General features: G+C 47.2%; 1 protein-coding gene across 3 annotated transcripts in view; it reads right to left on the reverse strand.

Annotated features, from left to right (window-relative positions):
• The window catches only part of HOMER2 (homer scaffold protein 2), a 70,655-nt gene that overhangs the window by 35,641 nt on the left and 8,598 nt on the right, over positions 1-26,416 (reverse strand). For 2 of the 3 annotated variants that reach the window (XM_058542548.1, XM_058542546.1), the window contains exon 2: positions 1,536-1,692. In XM_058542548.1, coding sequence (XP_058398531.1) covers positions 1,536-1,692 — 157 coding nt within the window. Of the gene's footprint in view, positions 1-1,535; positions 1,693-5,904; positions 5,973-26,416 lie in introns of those variants that run through there. The other variant, XM_058542547.1, reaches the window with a different exon arrangement.

A 26,416-nucleotide genomic window follows, 5' to 3' on the forward strand; every position in this document is an offset into this window, starting at 1 on the left:
CATGCCTTTCCTGGGGGATCTTGCAATGGAGAGTTCTCGCATCTTCTGCTCTGTGGTTGTGGGGCTGTGGAGGGAAAAGCCTATAACCAGGGCCCATCCTACTTCCTGGCCCCCAATTCCCCTGCTTCCGACTGCCTAGGAAGGCTGACCTAGAGGCAGACAGCAGCAGAGACTGTGGGTGGGAGAGCAGGTAGCTAGTCAAAAGACTACGGGAGAAGTCCAAGCAAGACTGTACCAGGACAAGGGTTATGGCCCTGAAACAAAACATCAGGCATAAATGTGAGACACCTCGGAGGCAGATTCATTTGACCAACGAAAAACAGAACGACTCTGTGCTTTTCTCTATTCCTTTTTTTTTAGCCCAAGTGATTGGGCAATGAAAATGGAGAGGTGGTTTAGAGGGCAAATAGGCAATTCAGCTTCAGATACATTGAGTTTTAGGTGACAGCAGATAATCCATGTAAAAACGTCCAACAGGATGAACACAGATTAAAGACAGAAAAGAAATTATACAGCATTGTCTACTTTTTTTTCTTTTGTAAACCTAGTGATACTTCTATTGATATCCCTTCTTTATTCTGCTCCCATAATAATGTGGCAAAAATATCGAGGAAAACAGCAGAAAAATGAAAGTACCAGGAAAAAAATTATTTCAGGAAATACTCCAAAGCCATTTAATAAAATTTGACTCCTGTGTCTAATAACACCAAAACTAGACTAGATAGAATACCCATTGCTGGCAAGGGTGCAATAAACTGGCATTCTCTTTTTTTGTGTGTGTGTGTGGAAGATCAGCCCTGAGCTAACATCCATGCCAATCCTCCTCTTTTTGCTGAGGAAGACCGGCCCTGAGCTAACATCCGTGCCCATCTTCTTCCACTTTATGTGCGACGCAGCCACAGCATGGCCCAACAAGCAGTGTGTCGGTGCACGCCGGGATCCGAACCCCGGTCGCCAGCAGCAGAGCGCGCGCACTTAACTGCTGTGCCACGGAGCCGGCCCTAAACTGGCATTCTCATACATGCTGGAAGAGAGAACTCTTTGGAAAGCAATTTGGCAATATCCATCTAGAGCCATAAAGTGTTAATATCTCGACCTATAATATTACTTCCAGGAATCCGTCTTAAGGTAATATCCAAAAGAAAGCAATAGGTACGTGATGAACAAATGAGAGTATGTGTTGCATTAAGATGCTCATTACCTATAACAGCAAAAATTGGAAGCCACTTAAATATCTAACTATAAGGAGAGAGATTAAGAACATTATAGGTCCTTGGTGGAATTATTACACAGGCATAAAATGCTAGTTATGAAGACAATGTGGTAACAGGGAAATCTTTGTTTTTCACTTGCCATAACTTTAAATGAAAAAAAAAGCAGGATATGTGATAATATATACATTATAACAATAAAATCTGTGTTAAGGTGGCAGGATTTTGTGTGCATCTCTTTCCCTACACTTTTCAAACATATTGTATTGCTTTTGATGAAAAGTAAGTGACTGTGAATGTTAAAATCAGCCGGTGGAGTGGTACCTTGGCTCCGTCAACACTGATGATCCGATAGCTGTTCCTGGTGACATCGTAGAAGTAGGACACCGTGACTGCCTGCTTGCTCGCAGGCATCCAGTTCTTCTTGGTGTTGGGGTCAATCTGGAAGACATGCGCTCGGGTGGTGAAGATGGGCTGCTCTCTGCGAGAAGAGAGAGAGGCGTGTGAGTTGATGGAACAAGACTTCATGTATAATTAATGATTTCTAAGCCACATACTGCCCCCAAAGATTTTAATAGCTTCTAGGGAAAGATACATATGCATGAGGACAATTAAAATAAGAAAAGGGAAGAGAGAAGAAAAAAGGGACGCCAGCAGAGTTACTGCAACCCCACACCCTGAGGCTGCAGGGCAATTGGCCAAATGAGCAATTTGCTTAAAATGTGACTCCTTGTCCAATGTTTTCGCATCCCGTCAAGTGTCTCATTCTTTTTCTGACATCTGTGGGCATTTTTAGGATTTTGCAACAAATTTATTTTGGGGGATTCTGCAACAATTTTAGGATTGTGCAAACCATTTGCGACTTCATATTACGCTTCTATTAAGTACTTCTCAAATTCTCAGCACTTTATGAACGATGCATTCATTCATAATTGACCGAGCCTTAAAGTTTTATGTCTCCAACTTATAAACCCTTTGAGTTTTATGTAAAATTCATTACATCTCTCTCTTGCTATTCTTGCCTCTGTATTGTTGCTTTTTCACTCCACAGACCTGTAAATTGTTAATGTGATTATTAACCAAATTAGCACATTATCTATGATTCTGCCTAATGGGGAATTAATTAGATTTTGACAATAAGCATTAAGAAATAAGGCAGATTGATAAAAATTGTAATGCATTTCATTGCATTTCATATTTTAAGGTATCTACTTCACAAAGTAACACAAAATGAAACAGGCTCGTTACAAAATAGACATTTTTGAGGAAAGGGTCTTCAGGCAAACTGGCTCAAAAATCCTTTAACGTGTTTGAAATAAGATAAAATAGGGAGCAAATGGCCACCAGGATGTAAAAATAACCCGATCATTCATAAAAATGCTACGGATTTAATAAGCATTTATTAGAGATAAAAAATGAAATCAAAAGGTAGCTTAGACAAATTAATTGTTTTTTAATTCTTACAGTGTCAAAAGACATGACATAAAAGAAGAGGACATCCAAGTAGATACAAAAAAATCAAAAGGGAAAAATGAATTTTAAATTCTGGTCTCTAGATGCAGCAGTTTTAGGCGGTCTTTGAACCCATCCTGACTACAGAAGGCTCATTATTGGAAAGAAAGCTCTTTTTTAGGAGAGAAAATTTTTCCTAGAAAAGCAATTTATTATTTGAGCATCACAGAAGGGACACTGAACAATACCATGAATACCAGCACCAACCATCAACTGTGGTTGTAGAGAAACGCAGAAACCTCTTTTGTGACTATTTCTCCAAATGAAGAAAAGCCAGGGCATGCTCTTCACGCTACCAAAATGCAGCTGTTTCTTGAGGCCGGCTTTCCAGAAGAAGGGACAAAGACCAGCATTCCCTGCCCCCTGAATTTTCCCTTCTAGATCCTGGGAGCAGGAAAAGTGATTCCGGGGCTGTGGATTACTAGGACATTTCTCTTCCCTCAACACAGACCAAGTTCACCCACCCGCTCAATTCCAAACCGACGCCCTCCCAGTGGCAGGGTGACAGCTGTAGAAACAAAAGGAATATTCCCACTGTAATTTCGGGCATCTGTTGTCAAGAGAGGCCAGCCTGTGGGGGAGCGTGTGTGTGTACACGAATACGAGCCCTCCTGATCAAGTCCATGTGGGGAAGTCGCACGTCCGGATCCCCCAGCTGTGCGACTGTCAACCCAGGCACCATATTTTGCTCATCATCTAAGCATATCACCATAAAGGAAAACACTTGCTCACATGGTATTCTCCTGCATGTGTAAGAGGAGAGAGCAACCGGAAGGACAGTAATACACAAAAGGATTTTAAAGAATCGAATTATGCTAAAATCTCTGCATCCTTTGTGCAGAGCACTAACAAGCTGGGCAGGAGTCCACAGGTCAGGCAGGAGCCCTCCTCGAGGAAACGGCCGGCTTTCAGGCCTTGTGTGCCCCACACGGAGGAAGAGGGATTGGGTCTGGGTTTTAGCACCCTTAGACTGGTGTTTTCTAAACCTCCAATAGGAATTAGCTGGGGCACTTAAACTAAAAATACAAGTTCCCAGGCCACAACCTTGCCCCCCGGAATCTGGCTCTCCAGGGAAGGGGCCTGAGTAGCTCTATTTTTTTTTTTTTTTTGAGGAAGATCGGCCCTGAGCTAACATCCGTTGCCAATCCTCCTCTTTTTGCTGAGGAAGATTGACCCTGGGCTAACATCCGTGCCCATCTTCCTCTACTTTATATGGGACACCACCACAGCATGGCTTGACAAGTGGTACGTCGGTCCACACCCAGGATCCAAACCTGTGAACCCCAGGCAGCTGAAGCAGAGTGCACGAACTTAATCACTATTAAGTGATTAAGGCCCCTGAGTAGCTCTATTTTTAACAAGAGCTCCAGGTGATTTTTATCCTCAAGGAAGCTGGGGAGACTCACATTAGACATTATTAGATGATCTAGAAAAAAATGGACGAAGTGACCCTACAGCTGGCATATCTGCTCCAGAATACCAGGCTGACTGTGAATGACACAGAATGACTCCAGAATGTCCTCCCACAGCCTGAGGGGGCAGCAGTGGGACCAAGAACAGGATCTTTGGGTGCAAAGGATGGGTGACGGGTGAGAGGAGACAAGAGGAGCTCTGGTCAGGACAGAGGGCAGCTTGTCATGGCCAAGCAGTGACCTTCTAGAAGCACTGTATGTTCCTGAAAGCCAACAGGAGTGAGAAAGTGAAGAAAGCAAAGCAAAAGAGACAGAAGAAGTGGGACAGAGAGATAAGAGAAGACGGCAGAGCTTTCTGATCAGGGATAAGCAAGTGCAGTGAGTCCTCAGCTGGGCATGATTCAGGTCAGCATGAGCATGCAGACCAAAGGGCCCCATCTCCCAATCAGCCTGCTCAGCTCTAGAGTGGACTGAAGCCATCGCGGGTTGCCCTCAAGACCCCAATGAGAAACGCGATTTCTTGGGCAAGCACAGTGGGCTCAGCTGGCCACACTCTGGGTGGCTGCAGCCCTAGTCACCACGGTCAGGCCTCTGCAAGGGAAGGAGCTGCTCCAGCGCAGGGAGAAGCACAGAGCCCAGGAGGAGAGCTGCAGGGACTCCACTAGCCCCATTCCAAGGGTGGGCCCTATGGGAGGAGCCATGGCCCTTCTGAGGGCAAAGACCTGTGTTCCTTGGTCCCGAGGCCCTGAGCAAGCCAGGGAGGACCTGTACAGCTAGCCTGGCAGCAGCTTTGTGCCCAGGAAACTACCACCAGACTGGGGTTTCCACATGAATAACCAAGTCTGATACCACTGAGGGGATTGCATTTCATTCTTCTAAAATTCAAAAATCTCACGGTATTTAAAGAAAAAGAAAAAAAAAGACAAGGATAAAAAGAAAAGCCAGTAGCTAATATTTACTGGCTACTTACCATTCTGCCAGGCTTTACATGTGATCTCTCATTTAGAATCACAAAGATCCTGTGGGGAACGTGCTGTACAGGTAGGGAAATGGGGGCTCAGAGAGGCCAAAGACCTGCCTTACATTACACAGTTAGGAAGTGGCAGATTGGCAGATCTGAGATTTGAAGTCAGTTCTAAATGCCATGGACACCCTCTCTCTTAATCATTATGCTATACTCTCTTCCTAAAATAACAGCTGTCTATAGAGGCAGCTTCTGATGTGTCTCCCAATGATCCCCAATTCCTGGTGCTCACATCCTTGTGTAAGCCCCTCCCTCTGAGCATGGGTGGGATCTGTGACTTGCTTTTAACCAACAGAATGTCGCAAAGGTGATGGGATGTCACTTGTGCGAGTAGGTTACATAGGGTTGTGGCTTCTGTCTTGCTAGCAGGCTCTCTCGATTGACTATCTCTTGCCGGCTTTGATGAAGTGAGTTGCCATGTTGGGGAGGCCCACATTGCAGGAACTGAGGGTGGCCTCCAGCCAACAGCCAGAGAAGAACTGAGGCCCTTAGTCCAACACTCCTCGAGGAAGTAAAGTTCTGCCAACAAATGCTTGGAAGCTTAGAAGTGGATCTTTCCACAGTTTGGGTCTTCGGATGAGACCCCAGCCCTGACTGACACCTTGATGACACCTTAAGAGAGACCCTGAAGCCGAGGACCCAGCTAAGCCATGCCTGCAGTCCCGACCCACAAAAATGTGCTCTGTTTTAAGCTGCTAAGTTTGTGGCCATTTATTACACAGCAACAGATAACTAATACACTGACCTTCAGAGAAAGTTTACTGCACACCAAGTAGATCGTATATGTTCTCATTTAATCCACTGGACAGGACTGTGCATGGGCAGCATCACCCACACAGAAAATTGAGGGTCACAGGATGACTTCAGGCAACCTGGACAACAAATCTTTAGATCTTTATCAGCAAACTCAGAGTACTCCACAAACCTCACCAGAAAATTCAAAAGGTAGACCCCAACTCTGAAAGAGTATCTTGTCTCACCTGAGAAAGTAAGAGTTGGAACTAGGACAGACACACAAGCCAGTTCCTCTAAGTGTGCAAATCAGTATAAATAGAAAAGTTCAAAAGAAGCAGAACTTTCCAACCCAGGAGGCCACCTTTCCTTCCCAGCAGGGAAAAGCTGAAGCGAGTATGTATCAGAGAACAGAAACTTACCTTCATGCCCAATTTTATTCTTCTTTCTTTAGTGTTCAATGCCTAGAGAGTCTATTTCAAATATACTCCCATTCTTTCTTCAGTGCTTTAAATAGAAAGCAGATGTTTCTGGATGGCAAAACGTCTCTTTAGGCAGACACTATAACCTACTGTTCCTTTGCATGGTCTTTTTAGAGCTGAATAAACACCAATTGCTGCTCATTGAACATAGTTTGGAACCTGACAGTAATTATCCCCAAGAATAATTAGACGCTCTGTACAACATATGTATGTTTAGAATATGAAAACACTCGGCAGAGACCACTCCGGCTCTGAACGATTTCTGGCTCCACGTGAAATGATTCTGCAAAGAACTGGCATGACTACTTTTTTCAAAAAAAAAAAAAAAAGAAAGAAAAGAAAAATGCTGTTTTAATTTATCATAACCCCTCACTTGCAGTGCTCCGCTCCGGGCTTTTTCTGATATGAACCTCTAAAACTTCACAATTCTTATTATTTCCACTTCTATTTGGTTTGAATTAAAACAAACCATTCAGACATTTTTTTTTTACAGCCATTTAAATAGTGTTTCAAAGTCTCATAGGATGCCCTAACTAGTTCATCTGCCTTGAGTCTTAACACCCCTTCAAATATCATTCATACAGCACCAAGAGAAAAATCTTCCTCCAATCTCGAGGAGTAAGGAACTGCCCACCCAGCTTCAAAGCCTTTCATGGCTCTGTCCCCCAGAGGACCAGCTCCAGGTGCATCAGAATGATCCACAGGCCTCTGACTACCTGGCCCTGCCCCTCACCAGATAGGCTCTGCTGCTTTTCTTACTGTTGGCATATAAACAAGCTCAGGTTTCTCCCATTTGTACCAGACCTGTAAGTCAGCATGTCTGCCCCACCCCTCAACCCCTTCTGCCCACAGGCCCCTGCTCAGGGAAGCAGCACTAGGCTGCTCATCAATACAGGATCAGGCAGGACCAAGAGCAAGTTAGCCTGTTGGCCCGATACCCGGCACAATAAGGGGGATGGTCTAGATAAGCCAATCAACCACCTCCCTTCAGAATTCAGCCATCATTCTTACACTTGGGGGGGCCTTCCCCATTATACATAATTATACATTACCAGTCTAACAACTCAGTTCTCCAACTCTTCCAACAAAGAGGCTTCATGGATCAAATTGACCTCAGATTCCAGCATTATTTACAAAAAAAGTCAACCAGGAATTAAATGGAATGTCTAGTACCAGGAAAAGTTAAGTCAATAAATTAACACAAGCGTCCTCTACCATTTAAAAAAGAGAATATTATTATGACCACATAAATATTGTTCCCTGCAGACCCAAGAAATGTGCCAGAATTATATTTCTTTCTGTGTAGTTCCAGGGTCAAGAGCCAAGTGTTCTTCCAAGAAAAAGTTCCTAGCATCAAGGTCAAAGAGAAGCTTCTCCTCTCTAGCACTCCCCCAATTGTCCAAAAGCAGGCGGTATCTTAGTGTGCTTCATATTAGAAATATATCATGCTTGCGGTCATTTTTATTTTTTTGTGGAGTTTTTCTATTGCCTTCATTTTCCTATTGAGAAAAGAAACATCTCCTGTAACCCTAATGTCTCCCTATTCATTCTGTCCATTGCCTGGAATCCAGTCCAGTCTCTGTCCTGAATATACTATTCTTGGAGCCAACGACTTTCAGTTCCGATCTGGACTGGGTGCTTCTGATGCCCACTCCCAGGTGTCCATCTGGAGTTCTTTACTTTAGACTCCCAGAAGCCACCAAGTCTCTTTTTGCCTCCTTCATAGTATTCACCCTTGTTTTGCTGGTATAGACCCTCAAAATGAGCGGGAAGTAAACTTTAAGTCCTTGCAGACCTGTGATTGTCTTTACTCTCTCCCTACACTTGACCGGTTTGGCTGGTGGATTAGTGTCTTGGGCTACTGTAACAAATTACCACTAACTCGGTGACTTAAAACAACAGGAACTCATTCTCTCACAGGGTGGAGGCCAGAAGTCCAAAATCAGTTTCCCTGGGCTGAAACCAAGGTGTTAGCAGGGCCGTGCTCCCTCTGGAGGCTCCAGGGCAGAATCCGTTTCCCAGCTTCTCCAGCTTCCAGAGCTGCATTCATTCTTTGGCCTCTTCCTCCATCTTCAAAGTCTGCAGCTTAGCATCTTCAAATCTCTCTATCTGCTGAGGTCCTCACATCCCTTCTCTCTTCTGTGCGGGTGTAGTGAAATCTCCTTCTGCCTCTCCCTCACAAAGACAGTTGTGATTGCATTTAGGGCCTATCGGGATAATTCGGGATCACCTCTCCGTCTCAAGATCCTTACCTTAATCACATCTGCAAAGACTCTTTTACCAAATAAGGCAACATTTAGAGGTTCCAGAGATTAGGACATAATATCTATGAGGGACATCTTTCAGTCTACCACATTGGATAGAAAAATTTTTTTCAATGGTTAAAAAATGATTTTCCTGGGGCCAGCCCAGTGGCATAGTGGTTATGTTTGTGCGCTCTGCTTCAGCGGCCCAGGGTTCACAGGTTCAGATCCCAGGCATGGACCTATGCGCCACTCATCAAGCCATGCTGTGGCAGGCGTCCCACATATAAGGTAGAGGAAGATGGGCACGGATGTTAGCCCAGGGCCAATCTTCCTCAGCAAAAAGAGGAGGATTAGCAACGGATGTTGGCTCAGGGCTAATCTTCCTTACCAAAAAAACAAAACAAAACAAAACAAAAAAACTCCCAGAGCCAGCCCTGATGGCCCACCTGTTGAAGTTTGGCGCACTCCACTTTGGCGACTTGGGTTTGGTTCCCAGTCATGGAACCACACCACTTGTCTGACAGTAGCCACGCTGTGGTGGCAGCTCACATAGAAGAACTTACAACTATATACGACTATGTACTGGGGCTTTGGGGTGGGGGGTTGGGGTGGGGGAAGTAGGAAGAAAAAAAGGAGGAAGATTGGCAACAGATGTTAGCGAAGGGAGAATATTCCCTTGGGGGAAAAAATGACTTTCACTCAGCATCTTGAAGGCCTTGCCTCACTATTTTGTCTAGCATCCATTTTACCTGATGAGAAGTTTATTTTGCTGGTTCTTCCTCTTCCTGACTCCTCAGTGTTGGAGTGCTCCAAGATCTCTCCTTAGCTGATCTTACCTAATACGATGGCTTTAAATACCATCCAGCCACCCAGGATCCATGCCAGACCAAGGAAGACTTTATTCTAGAATGCCAGCACCCACACTCCCTGCTTGCCTCTGCCAGCGAAGTTTGCTTGTCCTCATTTTCCCTAAGAAACACGGTGTCCCTAAGACCTTCAATTAAACTTCCAGCTTTCAGCATCACTTCTCATTCCGGCCCTGAGCTGGACCTATGGGCTTGGTTAAGAGGCTCTCTGGAGTTCTCCAGGGCAGACTGGCCCCTACTCCCACCCTCACGGACCCCCTCCTCTTGTACTTTGGGCTCTGGTCTCCTCTGCTATGTTTCTGACATCGCCATTCCTCCACTGCTTTCTATTATCCAGAAATTTGTTGCAATCTCTCAGCTGCTGCCAATTCCCTCCCATTCACTTTGCTGTCACAGGATTATACTTTTAATAAACTCTTTATTACCATTTTAATGGATTCTGGGGAGGAAAAGTATAAGTAAGCACATGTGTTGAATCCTCCATCTTGAACTTTAAGTTAATCTCATTAATTCTTCAGTTACAACTTGCATATGCTTAAAAGATAATAAGACATTCTATTCTAAGCCCCTTGTCCATGGGCTCCTATTGGTGGGAGGTGGGGGCAGGGGTGGCAGGGTTCAGACTTTCATCCCAGCTTTTCCCTTACCTGCCCCATCTCTGAGAAACACAGACCACCTTCCTTGTCTGAGCACCACTGTTCATGATACAGATCTGCCAGTATGAGTTAAGGAAGTGGCCAACTGCATGTGGGTTTCCTCTTTCCAGGATTTTCTTTAAAAGCAAATTTAAAGAAAATTCTGTGGCCCTCCCTATAATGCTGGAATATATGCATTGAGGCATTAAATGAAAAGAATGTACAACTTTAAACCAAGAACATCTTTTGCTGGTGCCGTCAGCCCAAGAGAACCTTTTTACTCAAAAGCAAAGCCTGCATGATACATACCTGCCTTACAAAGGCTCAAGTTTAAAAATAAACACGGGCATTTGAAAGAGCACAAAAATAGCTTGCGTCCACAGCTCTGAAGAGCCCCACGGTGCGACATGTGTGCTGGCTCAGAAGGAGCCAAGACAGGCCACGTTCAATCGAAAGTTACCCTTGTGGACCTCAAACAGGCAATACACGAGTGAAGGGAGCCTTTTTTGTGCTTGATTCCCTTGTACTACGCCCTTTCAGCCACGTCCCATTCAAACCAACCACAGGTGTCCACCCTGACAGCTATTCACATACAGGCTGTGAAGGCAGCCCCGGGAGCCAAAATCCAAGTCCTCACTCAGCCTTTGTCTCTACCTGACTTTGCAGCCTCCTCCCCATCAATCCCTGTACCAAACCTACAGGCTCCACAAAACAGAAGTCTCTGCTCACCCCATATCTGAGCCTTCAGATGAGCTGTGCTCTCCCCCGGGAATGCCTCTTGCTCATGTCCACCTGCTCCTCAGCCCACCACCACTGGTCAGAATCCCACGTCCTTCAAGGCAAAGTGCAAGTTAGTCACCTCTTCCATCAGAGGCACCCGGCTCCACCACCACACTAGACTCTCTCCCTGGCGCCCAGCTCTCTGTACCTCCTTTGTGGCCCATATTCTGCCTTGTCTTTGGGTAGCTATAGGTGTGTTGTAACCCCTAAATTGGGCCATAAGCCCCCTTGGGCGGGGATCAGGTCTTCATTTCTGGAGCCCTTGCAGCCCCTTAATAGAGGAAGTGATCGAACTTGTGGCCAGAGCTTTGAGTGAACCCAAGTCACAGAGGGCCCAGAGTGATCAGCTGCCAGCTCATGGGACCGTGTGAAATTCCACAAGGCCATCAGTAGATCCTTGTGGACAGCAGTGAGAACCTCTCTCTACAGCAGGACTACTAGGTAACGTTTTACACACACACACACACACACACACACACACACACACACGGACATGTGAAGATATACTGACACTCTCAGCTCCAGGCTGCACCAGGGCAGCTGGAGGCCCAGCTTATGGCTTCCTCATCTGCAACCTCCTCCCTTTCCCCAGCGTTTGCACAAATGACCTTTCCCAATGTGCCCTGCTTGGCCTGAAAGAGGTTGGAAAGCACAGCTCTACCAGGGTGAGCTCAAGGGCCATGACTATGTTTTATGCACCATGTCACAACGAGAGCCTGGCACCCAGAAAACATGTCTCAACACAGGAGAGAGAGAGAAGGGTACACGCAGAGACAGAACAAAAGTAGATAGGAGCAAACACCCAGTAGAGTTCCTTAATGCTTCTTTGGGTTTGGAAGGAAAATGTACTGGTAGGTGTTCAGTAGATAGAAACAAATGACTAATAGAAGAATGACATGTTTTCCTGTCACTTTGCAGAGTGCTCTGGCTGCTGTGTGGGTAACAGGTTATGATGAATCAGATGTGCGGTACAGTACTGGATCTTCTATAGTTTCTTCTCCCTTTCGGAAAAGGGAGAAGATGCTCGACTTTTAGCAGAATGAGGTAGCCAGCCGGTGTCAGACAGCTGGGGCCCAGGTGTGCCGGCCCGGAGTCTGGCCCCAGAACAGCCCGTGCTTGCTCCCATGCACCAAGAACACATCGCCCTTCTCCTCCAAAGGGCCAGATGGCTTGTGTGTAGACTTCTCCCCACTTCATTTTTATCTTCTCCAAGTGCTTTGCTTCAAGCCTCCATCCTCGGATATGCACGTTTCCATGCACATTTACATCTTCAGTACAATTTGTCTTCCTCTCCTAAAAGATCTGTTTTTTAAATAGGAAATGCCTTTCCATGGTCATACAGCCACACTGAGACCCACTCCAGCCAGGTGTCAGCAGTACCTCAGGAAAGGTACTTTCTGGAGGTTCTGGCATGTACTGATCATCTGTCCCGTGCTGCGGTCGTGCTGGGCACTGAAAGACATAGCTCATCTAATTTTCCCAACAACCTTGAGAAATCAGAGTCTGTGTCTTCATTTTACAGAGGAAAACAGAAAGGGGATAAAGTATAAGTAATTTGCCCAAGGCCACACACAGCTATTAAGCAAGAGTCCCCTGAGCGACCTAAACCCAACACATGCTTCAGGCTCCCTTCACACTTGTTCCACAGTGTCCCAGCCATCTCCCACACCTGGTTCTACTGACCCTACTCCCCAGACACCTCAGCCGCTTTCCTCGCCTTCCCCACCATGTTCAGGTGGAAGCCCTCTTGAGGAGCTCTGCGGTCTCTGGGCAAACAGGTTCACCCTTTCCATCCCTTACCAAGGCTGTCATCCCAGGCATTAAAGAATGATCCAGAAATCCAAATCCTGCTCACCAACAGCATCCTCACAGCCTTTCCCCAAGTCAGAGAGCTCAGAAAATACCTCCTGAGTTCCCTAAACCTTCAGGTTCCTGACCCAGGGCTCACAGCCCCTAAAGGTGCCTCTTGGGCCTGTTTGGACCCTGTTGATCAACCAACCACCAGATCAATAAGATGGGATAGCAGGCAGCAGCTGGCTAATGTGGTGCTTCAACAGCCCATCTCCTGGGTGGCCAGAGGGAATCTCCATCCGGCCCTCCCTGGGTCTCTCTGCAGCTTCCAGCTACCCACACAGGTCTCTTCCTACCGCAGCACTAAATAAATACCTTGGGAAACCCCCTATTCTCTCAAGCTCCTCATCCACACTCACCCCCACCCATGAGCCAGGCCTCCTCCTGAATGTGTAGCCCTAGAGAGTTCCTGCTCCCTCTTGACCTCCTCTGGACCACATCTACCCACCAGCCACCCTCTCAAACTGTACTTCCTCAGGGAAGCTAAGATTCTGCACTCAATTCTCATTATCCGAGACATCAGTTGGGTGTCCTACAATTCAACTCAATTCTGAGACTATCTATCTGGAGATAGCATCAGATCCCACAGATTAAGGGCTCAATCCTACAAGACTGCTCCCACTTCAGATGCCAATCGCAAGTCCAGGTTGTCACCAGCGCTCTGACCGACTGGCTAGAGATTGGACGTTCCAACAGCCCCCTCCTTGGGTTTGATTAATTTGCTAGAGCAGCTCACAGAACTGAGAGAAACATTTTACTTATTAGATCACTAGTTTATTATAAAAGAATATAATTCAGGAACAGTCAGACGGAAGAGATGCATAGGGCAAGGTATGGGGAAAGGGCATGGAGCTTCCATGCCCTCTGGGCGCACTACTCTCCCCCAACCTCCACATGGTCATCAACCCAGAAGTTCTCCGAACCCCATCCTTTTGGGTTTTTATGGAGCCTTCATTACACAGGCATGATTGATTACATCATTGGCCACTGGCGATTGATTCAACCTCCAGTCGCTCTCCCCACCACAGACTGGGGGTGGGGGGCACTGAAAGTTCCAACCCTCTAATCATAGGACTGGCCTCCCTGGCAACCACCTCCCATCCTTAGGTGCTTTCCAAAAGGCACTTCATTAACATAACACAAGACATCCTTATGGCTCTCATCCCAGGAGATTCCAAGGGTTTTAGAAGCCCTCTGCCAGGAACAGGAAGGAAGACCAAACATATATTTCTTACTATAAATCACACTATCACAAGAGCCTTCCCCAGCCTCTCCACTCCAGGACAGACACCCCTGTTACCCATCCTCAAGGCACCCTGTAACTCTCCTTCACAGCACTTTCCACGGCCGGACCAGTGGGCTCCTCACTGCCCCTCCAGGCAACTCTCTTCCCTCCTCTCTGAGATTCCTGGGCTTTGAATCTCTTGTCATCATCAGACTTTGTCACCTACTACCCCTCACTGCTGCCCTCAACCACCAGTGCCCGTGTCACTCCCCTTCTTTTCTCAATGATTTTAGCTCCCTGATCACAGTCCCTCTCTCCTACACTACTCTGGTCTTGATTCTCAATCATTTCAATACACACATAGATGATCCAGCTGGCCTCTCAGCTGCCTGAACTTCTCTTCTCTCCCTCTGCCTCCACCTCTCCAACTCCCTGTCATAACCTGCCACTTCTCAATAACTCCAACCATCTGTAATTTTCATTTCATGCATCCCACTCTCTACAAGTGACACCCCCCACCCGGCCAGCCCATACTCCCAATCACCTTTACCTGCCTCTGCTTCCCGCAGCACTTTCTGCCTTCTAACATGCCATAAAATTTACTTATTTGTTATATTTTTATTTATTGTGTGTTTTATTAGAATGTAAGCTTCAAGAAGGCAGGAATTCTTCTCTGTCTGGTTCACTGATATCCCCAACACCGTGAATAGCACCGAGCACACACTAGATACTCAACAAATACTTGTTGAATGAACAAATTATAATGAATTATTTTTGTAATTATTCAATATCCACTTTCCCTGCTATACTGCAAACTCTACAAGGACAGGGGTAAGTCCATCTTAGTCACCCCTGGAAGTACTCAATAAATGTTATTTAACTGAGTGAATGAAGGAGCAAACTTAGGATGTAAGAAGTGCATTGCTGAGCTAAATCTGCTGTTTGCAAGGGTCACCTCCACCTGGACTGCTGGGATGCAGTTCTGCTGCCACTGGCCGCCACCTGAATGCAGGTGACCTAAACAAAGCTGCTGATTCTGATAAGCCCAAGCACGAAGCATCAGAAGCCTTTAGACACAGAGGTCTGAGCAGACACAGTGGTTTCTGCCTCCGCCATGCAAATATTTGATCCCATGGGTGTGGGGGAAACTGATTTTACCTGTTACCAAGATCAGTTCCAGAGGCTACCTGAAAATTTTCATTCTAAAAACAGATGACCTAGAAGACCCTCAACCATGAACTTCTTCCTGCAAAAAACACTTACCCAGATCCTATCTAGGTTTCAGATCATAATTTCAGTTTGACTTCCTCTTCAAGGTGCACTCATGACTCACTAGGTTGGTTTAGCTATGAGTGGGTAAGAGATTTGCTCCAGGAAAAAAAACAAAAATAAATCAAACAATCAGTTTTTGTAAGATGCACGGAGAGAAATTTCACTACTTCAGACTCAGTCTGACCTCTCACCTAGGAGGGAGGGGCTTGAAACCCCCAACTTCTACGGAACGAAACTGCTGTTCATTGGGAAATCAGTCCTGAAAACCACATCACTAAAGCATCTTCCCCTCACGTTCCCAACGGGGCGTCCTTCTATTACAGCCAGGAGAGCCCTGGCTGTGACAAAGCAGCTACATCACTTGGCCAAAAAAAAAGGGGGGCTCTGGTGCATCTTTGAGACAAACAATGCAAGTAACCCCCTAAAGTGTGAACCACTGAGAAGTATGGGAAAGATTCTGATTCACAGCCAAAGGTAGGGTGAGCAACGTGGGCTCTGGAGAGCTTACAACCCTGCTGCGTCAAGATTAATATTGATATAACTAATCACACATAGACCCAGCCTAACAGGTTTACTTATTCAAGATTTAGATTTCTATTACATGATCTGAATAATGTCTTAATAGATGTGATTGTAACATATAATTCACCAAGACTGAAGAAGTAAGTCATTCTGAGAACCTCTACTGAAATCTGAGAAAAAAGGACCAGGGAGAAACTGGGAGATGGAAGGATGAGAGGGAAGACAAAGGAATGGCTCAGTGGATTTTGGGCAAAAGAAATCCGTAGAAAACTCAGACAGCTGTGTGAACGGCCATGTGTTCGCATCAGAGCAAATCCCTGTTTTTAACCCCAGCCCCTTGAAAGGTGTGCTAACAGAGCTTCCTTGAGGCACATCTCTGCTTTTTTTTAAGACCTCAAGTTGTCTTTTTGAAACAAAAGTTGTTTTCCTCATGGAATTGAAAAAGTCTTACAGAGTGTGAACCTCAGACTGACTTCCCTCAGAGTTGGACAACATATATAACCACCAGCCCCACTCTGTCCTGACTGTGTGACCTTAACCAAGTAACTTAACCCCTCTGAACTCCAGTTCCTCATCCATAAAACATGAAGCTTAAATGAAATAATGCATATTGGTAGTCAATAAATATTAGTTCCCTTCCCCCTGGAAGAACTCACTCTTCTACAAAAATCAAGTAAGACACCACAATGACCATCGGGCATGACCTTATGTCTGTCCAGCATACCCTTCTGTGGCCTCAGAGATAAGGATCCTGTATAATCACAGAAGGGGCAAACATCTGGGAAACAATCGGCCAGTTCCGAGACGCCACCATTGCTCCTGAGGGGAAGATCTTCTACCAGAAGATAAAGTAGCCTTCTCTTCCCTGCACAGATTCTCCAGAAATTTCCACCAAGTACATACAGAAACCAGTGCCAATACTATAGTGCTTGGGAGGACAGAGACTTTGCTCAAGGCCACAGTCATCTCACGTGGGCAGTCACCTGGCAGGGAAGGGACAAATAAGACCAATTAAGAATTCACCGGGCTGATACAAACAGCTGATGGATGCAGCCTCTCAGAGGAAAACTTAAATTATATCACATGCCACCTTCACTGCCTTTCATGACACTTCCATGGTGGTGCCAATTTCCCAAAATGCTTGAAAGGCTGCTGTTGGAAGCTGTATCAATTTTTCTACGAGGACAACCTCTTCAGGCACCCACCCCAGCTCTCCCCTTGAGAGAGAGGGTCCCAGGGGCTACAGCGTGACCAGGCCTGGACGATACTGCCATTCTCAATGTTCTCTACTTAATTATTTAAGGAATAAGACATTGTTTCCTTTGTAGGCAAAGCTTTCAAACATTTAAAATTCATGGGAGAAGCCAAGGAGTGGCTTTTTTTAGCTCCCTCCCTTGAAGCAAGTGATATGGCTTTCAATCAGGCTGTGGGAATTCCAATTCCAGTTTTCCAGAATATTCCATCCTTGGTGAGGTATGCCTGCTTTAAAAAAACTGAGAGAAGGAAAAAAAAAAAAGAGGAAGCTCTGACATAGCCAAACTCGATTAATCATCAGTTGTGTCCCAAGGGAGATACTTTTAAATTTAGCAGATCAGACTCTGCTGGTGCCAAAGCAAGGTAGGAGCACAGCCACCACTCAGAACACACTGGGTGCGGGGGCGTACAGGGCCCCCTCTAAGAGACAACGCTGTGCTCGACCCAGGCCTGCGAGCCCAATTCAGGGCTTGTCTCACCCTACTCCACATCACCGAAAGGACTCCAACGCCACAGACCGTCTAGGTGGGTGACTGAGGGCCCAGGAAGGTGAGCTTGCCACCCTGAATGAGATGTGGGAGGAGCCAAGCACACCCAAGGCAACACCATGAGGAACATCACTCCCACACTACGGCGGAGTCCATGGAGGCCCAAGACAAGCAGGGGCCCTCTCCCTAAGATTACGTTTAATGCGCTGTCTCCAGAAAGGCGAGCAGGCTTTCAGGGGCCTCTGCACCCCAGAGCTGCACAGCTGAGCACCTGCAGGGGCTTCATCGTTCCCAGGGAAGCTCAGCGCAAAAGACAGCCTCCCTGAGGACAAGGAAAACCCGGCAACATCCAAAGCCGTTTACCCTTCAGAACAAGAAGGTTTGGACAAAGCTTTTGCATCAAAAGCATCAGAGGCCACCTCCTTCTGTCACCTGCCCTGTGCATACCCCACCTGCGACAAGTGCTCTCAGGTTCCCTCAGACACCCAAGGGGCCAGATCCGGGCTCCCTCTACCTCCCTCCACTGATCCGAGTTCCACCAGTTGAGTCCACACAGAGCAAACCCTCCTTCCCAAACAGCAGCTAGCTGTGGAAACAGCTCTCTCCTCCCCCTGCCCTCAGCTCTTGGACGAGTTCTCCCTTCTCTAAGATAAATACGCCCAAGTCCTTTAAACAAGTGGTTCTAATCGCTTTTGGGTCAAGGACCCCTTTGAAAATCTGATAAAAACTAAGGACAGCCTCCCCAGAAAAGCACATACACATATACAATTCTCTGTACAGTTTAGGGGGAGGGGTGTTCACAGACCCCTGAACTGCATCTAGAGATCCCACTTTAAGAAACCTCCCTTCAACTCATCCTCACGGAACACGTGTCCAGACCCCTCCCGCTCTGCTTTGGCCGCTCCAAATATCCTTCCACACATCTCAATTTGGATGAACTCTGGTGCCCAGAACCCAATACAATATTCTAGACGCAGACCGAGGCAGACCCATCGTCTCCTTTATTACAGCTACTTCATACTTGGACTAAGGTCTTCAAAGTTTTAGTCAGCATTTGGAACAACCACATCACCAGGGCTGACCCACATGGAGCTCACCATCAACTCGAAATCCCCAAGTCTTTGGCATGCTCAGAAAGATCTGCCCCACTCTTCACCTCAAGAGAGGAACACTTCCCATCCCTTTACCGCAGGGAGAGCCGGGAGACCACACCTTCCTAGTCACCCAGCATCACTCAGGCTCCTGGGTCTTCCCTGCTCTATTCATTCACAAATCTGAGCCAGGCCTTCCCTCCTCCCTATACTCTCAAATCCTCTGAGGGCTCACTGAAATCCTTCTTGAAATCAGCAGGCACCAGCAGCCCAGCCAGAATGCTCCCTTCACCTTCATGCCCTAACTGAAACCAGGCTGGGCCCTGAGGACAGCACTGCCCAGCTACACACACAGGTCATGTGCTCCTCTCACCTCCCACATACGCAGAACACAAGGGAGTACAGGGGACTGGTGTCCTTGTGGTGCCCCCCACTCCCCACACGTGGCTCTCTCATGCCCTTGGTGGCCAGGCCATTCCAGCCACCTGCCTCCCCCCTAGCCTCCAAGTCGTTTCCCACCATTGATGAGGGGCTTCAGGTCCGAGCCCAGCTTCTTCCTCCACCCACCTCCTGTCACTGTCACCATCCACATGGATAACCCCCAACACAACAGGCTCAGTTCCTTGAGCACCTCCACTGAAACACCTTATTCCCCATGCCCCTTCAGCGACGCTCTCCCATGGCCTTACTCAGGACCCCTCATCTCCAGGAATGTACCACCTCGGAATGTGACTTTCCAATCCCCAGATTCCTGCCCACCCACTCATCCTTCCAGCTCACTCCCTTAGGTATTTCCCACCTCACAGAGATCTCCAATCCACTGACTTACCCACTCTCCACCAGCCACCTCCTGGCTTCACTCTCTTGCTCGAACGGCCCATGCCATCGTCTATGACTGTTACCAATCCCATGAGAATATCCTGTCTCCTCAGCCTGGCAAAACCCCAACCTGATGCATCCTGCCATCTGCCTCCTCCATGCCCACACTCAAGCCACTGGGTAACAGCGCAAAACTGGGTGGACAAGTTTCACTTTAAATTCATGTTCTCTGACCTCAAACTGTCACTCTGCAATAGCCCACAAGCCTGGGTTTCTCTAGTAGGCTTGCCACCCACTCCCAGACAATTTCACACCTTCTGCTTCTCAAACTTCCCACACCCGTCCTCCACCCTGGCTCTCAGCTCATGACCCTGCCTCATCTTCATGGAGAAAACAGGAGCCATGGACTGGAACTTACGCATCTTCCACCACACCCCAGCCTGCCTGTATCTGTTGCCACTGCGGCCTCCTCCTTTTCTTTCCAGGAGAGGGTGCCTCCCTCTCCCGCCTCCAAGAGACAGTCCTTCCTCTGGTGCCCCGAACCCCACCCCTGTCACTTTCTCAAGGCCTAGGCTCCTCTGTCACGCCCCCTCTCTCAGGCAGCATTTCCATCAGCATCCATGCACGCTGGAGATCTACCTTAAATACATTCTTCTTTACCTACGGCCTCTCATGTTATTGTCCTATTTCTCTGCTCCCTTAACAGTCAACTTCTTGAAAAAGCGGTCCACACATCCCCACAAGACCCCCTTCCCAGACTCCCATTCATCTTCTAACCCACCTGGCTCCTGGCTCCACCTTGCCACTGACTGGGCTCAGCTCAGGGCCACCAGCAGCTGCCACGCTGCCTAGTGCTGGCCCACTTCTGAGCAGCACTCAACACCAAGGCTCAAGTCCTCCTCCCTGAAACACTTCTCCATCAGCCACCTTGACGCCATCATCCCAGTTTCCTCCTCCCTCACTAGCCACTCCTCCTGCATCTTCTTTCCTCGCTCCTCCTCCTCTACTGCTACTTAAACAGTGGGTGCTCCAGGCTTAATCCCAGCCCTCTTCTCCTCTGCCTACCCTCTCTCTATCCTGACCTAGCCCAATCTATCTCCAGTCTGTCCTCTGCTGAGCCCCAGATGCATATAATTAACTGCCTTCTCTCCAGCTCCACTCACCATCTCAAGCTTAATTGACTTTGACTCCCCCACCCTACTCCTAACCTTCTCCTCCTCCAGGCTTCCCCACATCTATTAGTTGCTTAAACCAAAAACCAAAGGGGTCCTCTTTATTTCCTCCCTCGCCCTTACCCTTACCCCACATCTAATCCCTCTGAAAGTTCTAACAAATCCATCTCCAAACCACCTGCATAATCTGTCTGCTTCTCTCCTTCTCCGCTGTGACCTTCTTGGCCTCAGCCAGCACCCTCTGTGACTCAAAACCCAGGAATCCTGTCACTGGTCTCCTTGCTTCAATTGTTGTTCCCTTCCAATCCATTCTCCGCAGAGCACCGGAGTAGTCTTCTTAACACAGAAGGATGGTGTCACAGCCTTGTTAAAATCTTTCAATCTGATTCAACCTCAGTGCATCTCAAATAAAAGCCATAGTCCTCACCACAGCCGACCTCGGCCCTGCCTACTTCTCTCCAATCCCAGCCTGCACTCTCTCCCCTCACTCGCTGCCATCCAGCCACGACCGTCTGATTTCAATTTCTCAAACATTCCAGGCAGCTCCTTCCCACTCTTGGTCTTTACACCTGTTCCTGCCTCCACCTAGAATGCTCTGTTCCTGTTCTTCACATGAAGTAGCAGCTTAAATGTCACCTCTGCAGAGAGGCATCTCATCACCATACATTCTCAAGTCTGTCTCAGCCCCTGCTTCTTTCCCTCATGGCACTGAGCACAACTTGCAGTTATTTTATTTGCGGATCTATTTACAGGTTGGTTGATTTCTTTTTTTTTTGGCAGGGGGCCAGGGGAGCAGAGACAAGCGGAGTCTGTCTCTCTCACTGGAATGTACATTCCATAGCACTCCATGTGATTTACTCACCACCGATTACATGTTGAAATGATAATATCTTGAATATACTGGGTTAACATACATTAGAATTTATTTCACCTGTCTTTTTTTTAATGCAGACACTAGAACATGTAAAATTACAGATGTGGCACTCATATTTCTACTGGACAGTGCTGGTCTGGTTGGCAAGGGTGGGGGAGATGCAGAGTACGATAATATGTTGACATAACATTGTGTTATAATTAAATGTTTTATGTGATAAACAATATAGATGGGCATGGGCGAAGTATTCAGGATACACAGAAGACAGGTAAGTCAGGCTAGGTTATAGCAGACTTGAAATGCCAATAATGAAGACGAAGTCATGAATCATTGCTATTTAGCTGGACGCCTTGCAAGTAGCTTATGTCAACTATCGAATACATGTGCAGATTTGAAGGCCAACACTGGGACGACAGAGGATGTGTTTCAACGTGGTCATATAGCAAATATCCTAACATCCCTCCCAAACCTAGTGGATCCCCAGGCCTCTGTGCATGGACACACAGTTTAGACATTCTTGTCTGCATAAGACTCAATGCTCCTATCTCCTCCTTTCCTCTTCTCATACTTAAAGAATTAGGCTCACTGAAAGAAACAAGGGTTTGTTACGGTTTGGTTTCTCTGGCCATCTCAACTTTGGGCCACGGCAGGGCTCACTGAGTCGGGCAGAGGGGAGAGTGATGTGCAGAGTAATGGGCCCATCTTCCAGTGGACACACATTCAATCAGATGACTGAGGGGAGAGGGCACAGATAAGCTGCCTCCGCCTCACCACCTCTGCCCCCAGGCGTCAAGCTCACCCTCCAGGTCAGCACATTAATGTTCATTCCCTCCAAGAGATTATCCGCTCCCACGGAGCAAAGAAATCCACTTCTCACAGAGGTTAATAAACTTACAGATCTCATTACTCAAAGAGGTCGTGCTGGCAAGAATTTTAATGCATTTTTTAGAAAGAGTCTGGAAGAATTATTAACAACAGAACAATGACTGACTACTTGGAGAAGTGAGGGCAGAAGGGTGACCGATGGGGATGTAGCAGGCTCTCCCTCCTCCCACGTAATATCCCCCAGGGCTGTGGATGGCGGAGCACTCAAAGTCTGACAGGGTGGCCATCTCTGCGTGTCCACCATCTGAGTCTGGGACTGCTTACCTCTGCTCCTGTTCCCAGGTCGCTTGGCATGTTGGCGAGTTATCTAGCTGCGGCTAGCACCTTTACAAACTCACATTCTTGACTCTCCAACTGGGCCTTCAAGGCTGCACACGAATCTGTATTTGCCCCAGCTAACTCCGTACCCCAACTCCCACAACCAGCTGTATCAATCCATTTCCTTTCTTCCTGATGTACTGGCTGGTTCTCAGATCAATTTCTTAGCTCACGCTGAGAAAGAAAAGGTCGCCAACCCAGCTCCCTCATTTCCCTTCCCGCCACAGCCTCAAAATGCCTCTGTACCTGGACTTTGCCTGGTCTCTGAGGACGAGCCTCCCAGCCCCCTTCTGGAAGTTTACTTCTCTAAAGCTCTTGCTCTAGTTCCCTCCTGCCTCCAATCTCAGTGCCTCTCATCTTTCTCTAATATCTTCAGTCTCCTCCTTTTCTTTGTCCTCAGTCTCCCAACACACTCAACTTACGAAACAAAAATCAACCTCCATTCTACCCTGACTCACACTCAAGCTCACCTTCATCTTCAGCCAGACTTCTCTATTCCTTCACCACATACCCACTCCTTAAATCACCTGCAAATGGATTTGTGCACACTTGGCTGAAGCTGCTCTTAAAATCCATCAGTGTCCTAACACTGCCACCCCCACAGCATTAACAGTGTGCACCTTGGTTTCCCCCACCCTACTCTGACCTTTCTGAGGGCTTTGCCCCTGTTCAAGCAAACAGCCTTTTTCAGCCTCCCCTCTCCTGGCTTCTGCGACATCTCTCTCCTCCAGCCTTCCTCTCACTCTCACCACCTCTCAGTCTCATCCACGACTTCTTTTCCTTCCCTTCAGTTGTAGTCCTTTCCCAGAGTTCCATCTTCTTGACCCCCTCTCTCCTTGGGTGACCCACCCACTCATCTCAGGTGATGACTCCCAAATCTGTATCTCTGACTCTATCCTAATTGCTGAGCGCTAGAGCTGAATTTCTACAGAGGCCACCTCATGGATGACCCACCACAAGTGGAAATTTACCACATCCACCCAAAACTCAACTCTCATCATTTCCCCCCCAAAAAACACATCTCCTCTTATGTTCCCAATCTCAGTCAACGGCACCACTATCAAACAGCTCAGTCACACAGTCAGAAACATCCGAAGTGCTGGCAACTCAGCCTCTCCCTTTCTCTCATTCCAACAATCAAGAGCTGTGGTCCACCTCCCACATGACTCTCATGGGGGCTTTGGCCCCCAGAAAGCGCATCTTAAGAACATGGATTTTGCTCTCAAACAGGTTCGAGCTTAATTCCCAACTGCCACTTCCTGGCTGGGTTCTTGAGCAGATTATTAAACGTCTCAAGCCCAGCTTCTCCAACTACCGAAGTGGGAGTTGCTGTCAGAATTAAATGAAATATTGTACAGACTGCACTCTGCATAGTAACTCCAACCTACTAAGTTAAACGATAGCTTAATTTGTATCCTAATTTAGCAACTACACAGGGAAGACTTTCAAGCTTTATACCCTCTCATCCTCAGCAAGATGCCTTACATATGTTTTTCTATTTTATTGTATTATGCACATTCCTGGAGGCTGCCTCAGATCTATTACAGAACAGGGCAAGGTTTACATTACATAAATCCATGCCATATCTGCTGTCTCCTCTCCTCCATCCCTCCTGCTCTCAAGATTTCTTGCCTAGACTGGGTCTAGTTCCTATGAGGTCTCTTCCCTCCAGGCTCTTAACTCTCCATGCTACCCATCATTACTATCTCTGGAATAATTTTCCTAATACAGGTATTATTCTTCTCTTCAAAACTGAAGATGTTCTCTCATTGCCTACAGACTGACCCAAATTTCTTGGCATATAGCATGCTTCTTTCTGCCTCCTACCCCAAGTCGTCTCTTCCTCTCCGAATACACTGCCTGCCACTGTCCGGGTCAGGCCTCATTCTCTGATACCAGGACTAACTGCTTCCCTACCTCCAGTCTCACCCGTGGCTGGCTTCCTGCCACCCACAGGATTAAGTGCCAACACTTGGGCACAAAGGCCTTTCTTTTATGCCTATACCTTCTCGACCCCCCCCTCCACATTCACCATGTAATCCACAATCTTTCTCACCTCGCCGCCCACTATTAACAGCTAATGCACATCAAAATGTGTGTTTCATTTAATCTTCACAACCACTCTATGACATTGGTGCTATTAATATTCCCATTTCACAGATGAGGAAATTGAAGCTCAATGGTCAGTATCTTGCTCCAGGTCACAGAGCCAGTGAACGGCCAAGCAAGGACTGAGTCCAAGGTCCCTGTTATTCACCTCCATACTTCACTGTTTACCATGGGCAGCTCTCTCCATCTAAATGTCTCCCCATCCTCCCATTTTGCCTGCCTGGGAAACTCCTACTCATCCTTCAAGACTCAGTTCAAAGGTCACTTCCTTCAAGAAGTCTTCTCTAACTTCTTGCAGAGTTAAGCATTTTACCATTGTTCATACTTCAACGACAAGGCTTATCTCATTGCCCTAATTACCTGCTCACCATCCATCTCCCTCAGGAGGGCAGGGACTCTGTTCTAACAACCTGTCTTCCTGGTGCCTGGTCCAGAGAAGGCGCTCAACAGCCAGGTGATGGTCATTGGTCAAAGGGTCAAGAAAGATACAGGAGCTGATGAACAGATGAAGAGTGATCAGAAAGGAGTTCAGATGCATATGAGTGGGTGGGAGTCTAGAGATGTGAGAATCTGAAACCTACTGGCCCCTGGTGCCATATCCCGCCATATTAATCCATTAGGTAATGTTTGTTTGATGTCCACCTCTCCCACTAGACTGTATGCATCATGGGGCCATAGATGCTCATCATTGTGTTTCAGGCACTCACAACAGTGCTTGACACAAGGTAGATGGCCATTATTTCTTGAATGAATGAGTGAATGAATATACAAATAATCAAATGAAGAGTTTTCTGACCAGCAACACAAATCTCTAGTCTAATGCCCACATAGGGAGAAAGCCCTCTTTTTTTTGGTCCACACTTGCACCTCTCTGTGAAAGCAACTGGTTGGAAGCCTGGTTTCTTGTTGTCATACGTGGGTCAGCTCTGCTGACATTCCTCATCCTCAGGCTGGTAACACTCCTCCACCCACTACCTGAGAGGCTTAGCGACATGAGGCAAGGCTTCAGAGGGCAAACCTCATACTGTCTGGGTCACCTGATGACAAGGAACCAACTCTGGCACTGCTCAGGACTGGGAGCGAGCAGCCGAGGACTTGAGGAGTGCCCAAGAGGATTAAAGATGAGGGATGGACCATCCCTGAGCAGGTACTCCAGCCTCCCACCCAAAGTAGAAATGATGATGATGATGATAAACTTGGCCACCATTTATTGAGTACTCATGCGTCAGGCATTGTGCTAAATGCTTTACGCACATTTTCTTATTTAATCATCTCAGTAATTTAACAGATGAAGACGGTGAAGCTTAGAGAGAGAAAATGACTTGTCCACGCTCACACAGCCAGCCAAGGGGGCTGGGATTTGACCTGCCTATAGTTAACCATCTTCCTCAGGACTCCTGACCGGTGGCTCTCCATGACAATGAGCTCATACTTGGTGAGACAGTCAGTTCTACCTTCAGTCCACTTGGAGTTAGAGAGCTCTTCCTCACACCAACTGAGCTGAAATGTGCCTCGATGCCACCTCCACTGGGAGCTCCTTTTCCTGCCCGTTGGAGCCTCCCAGAACAGGCTCCATTCCTTTTCCCCATGAAGACCTTCTCCACCACCCCCCTCCCCCAGGACAACAGAAACCAAA

This window comes from Diceros bicornis, chromosome 5 (genome assembly GCF_020826845.1).
Source record: "Diceros bicornis minor isolate mBicDic1 chromosome 5, mDicBic1.mat.cur, whole genome shotgun sequence".
NCBI classification, from domain to species: Eukaryota; Metazoa; Chordata; class Mammalia; order Perissodactyla; family Rhinocerotidae; genus Diceros; species Diceros bicornis.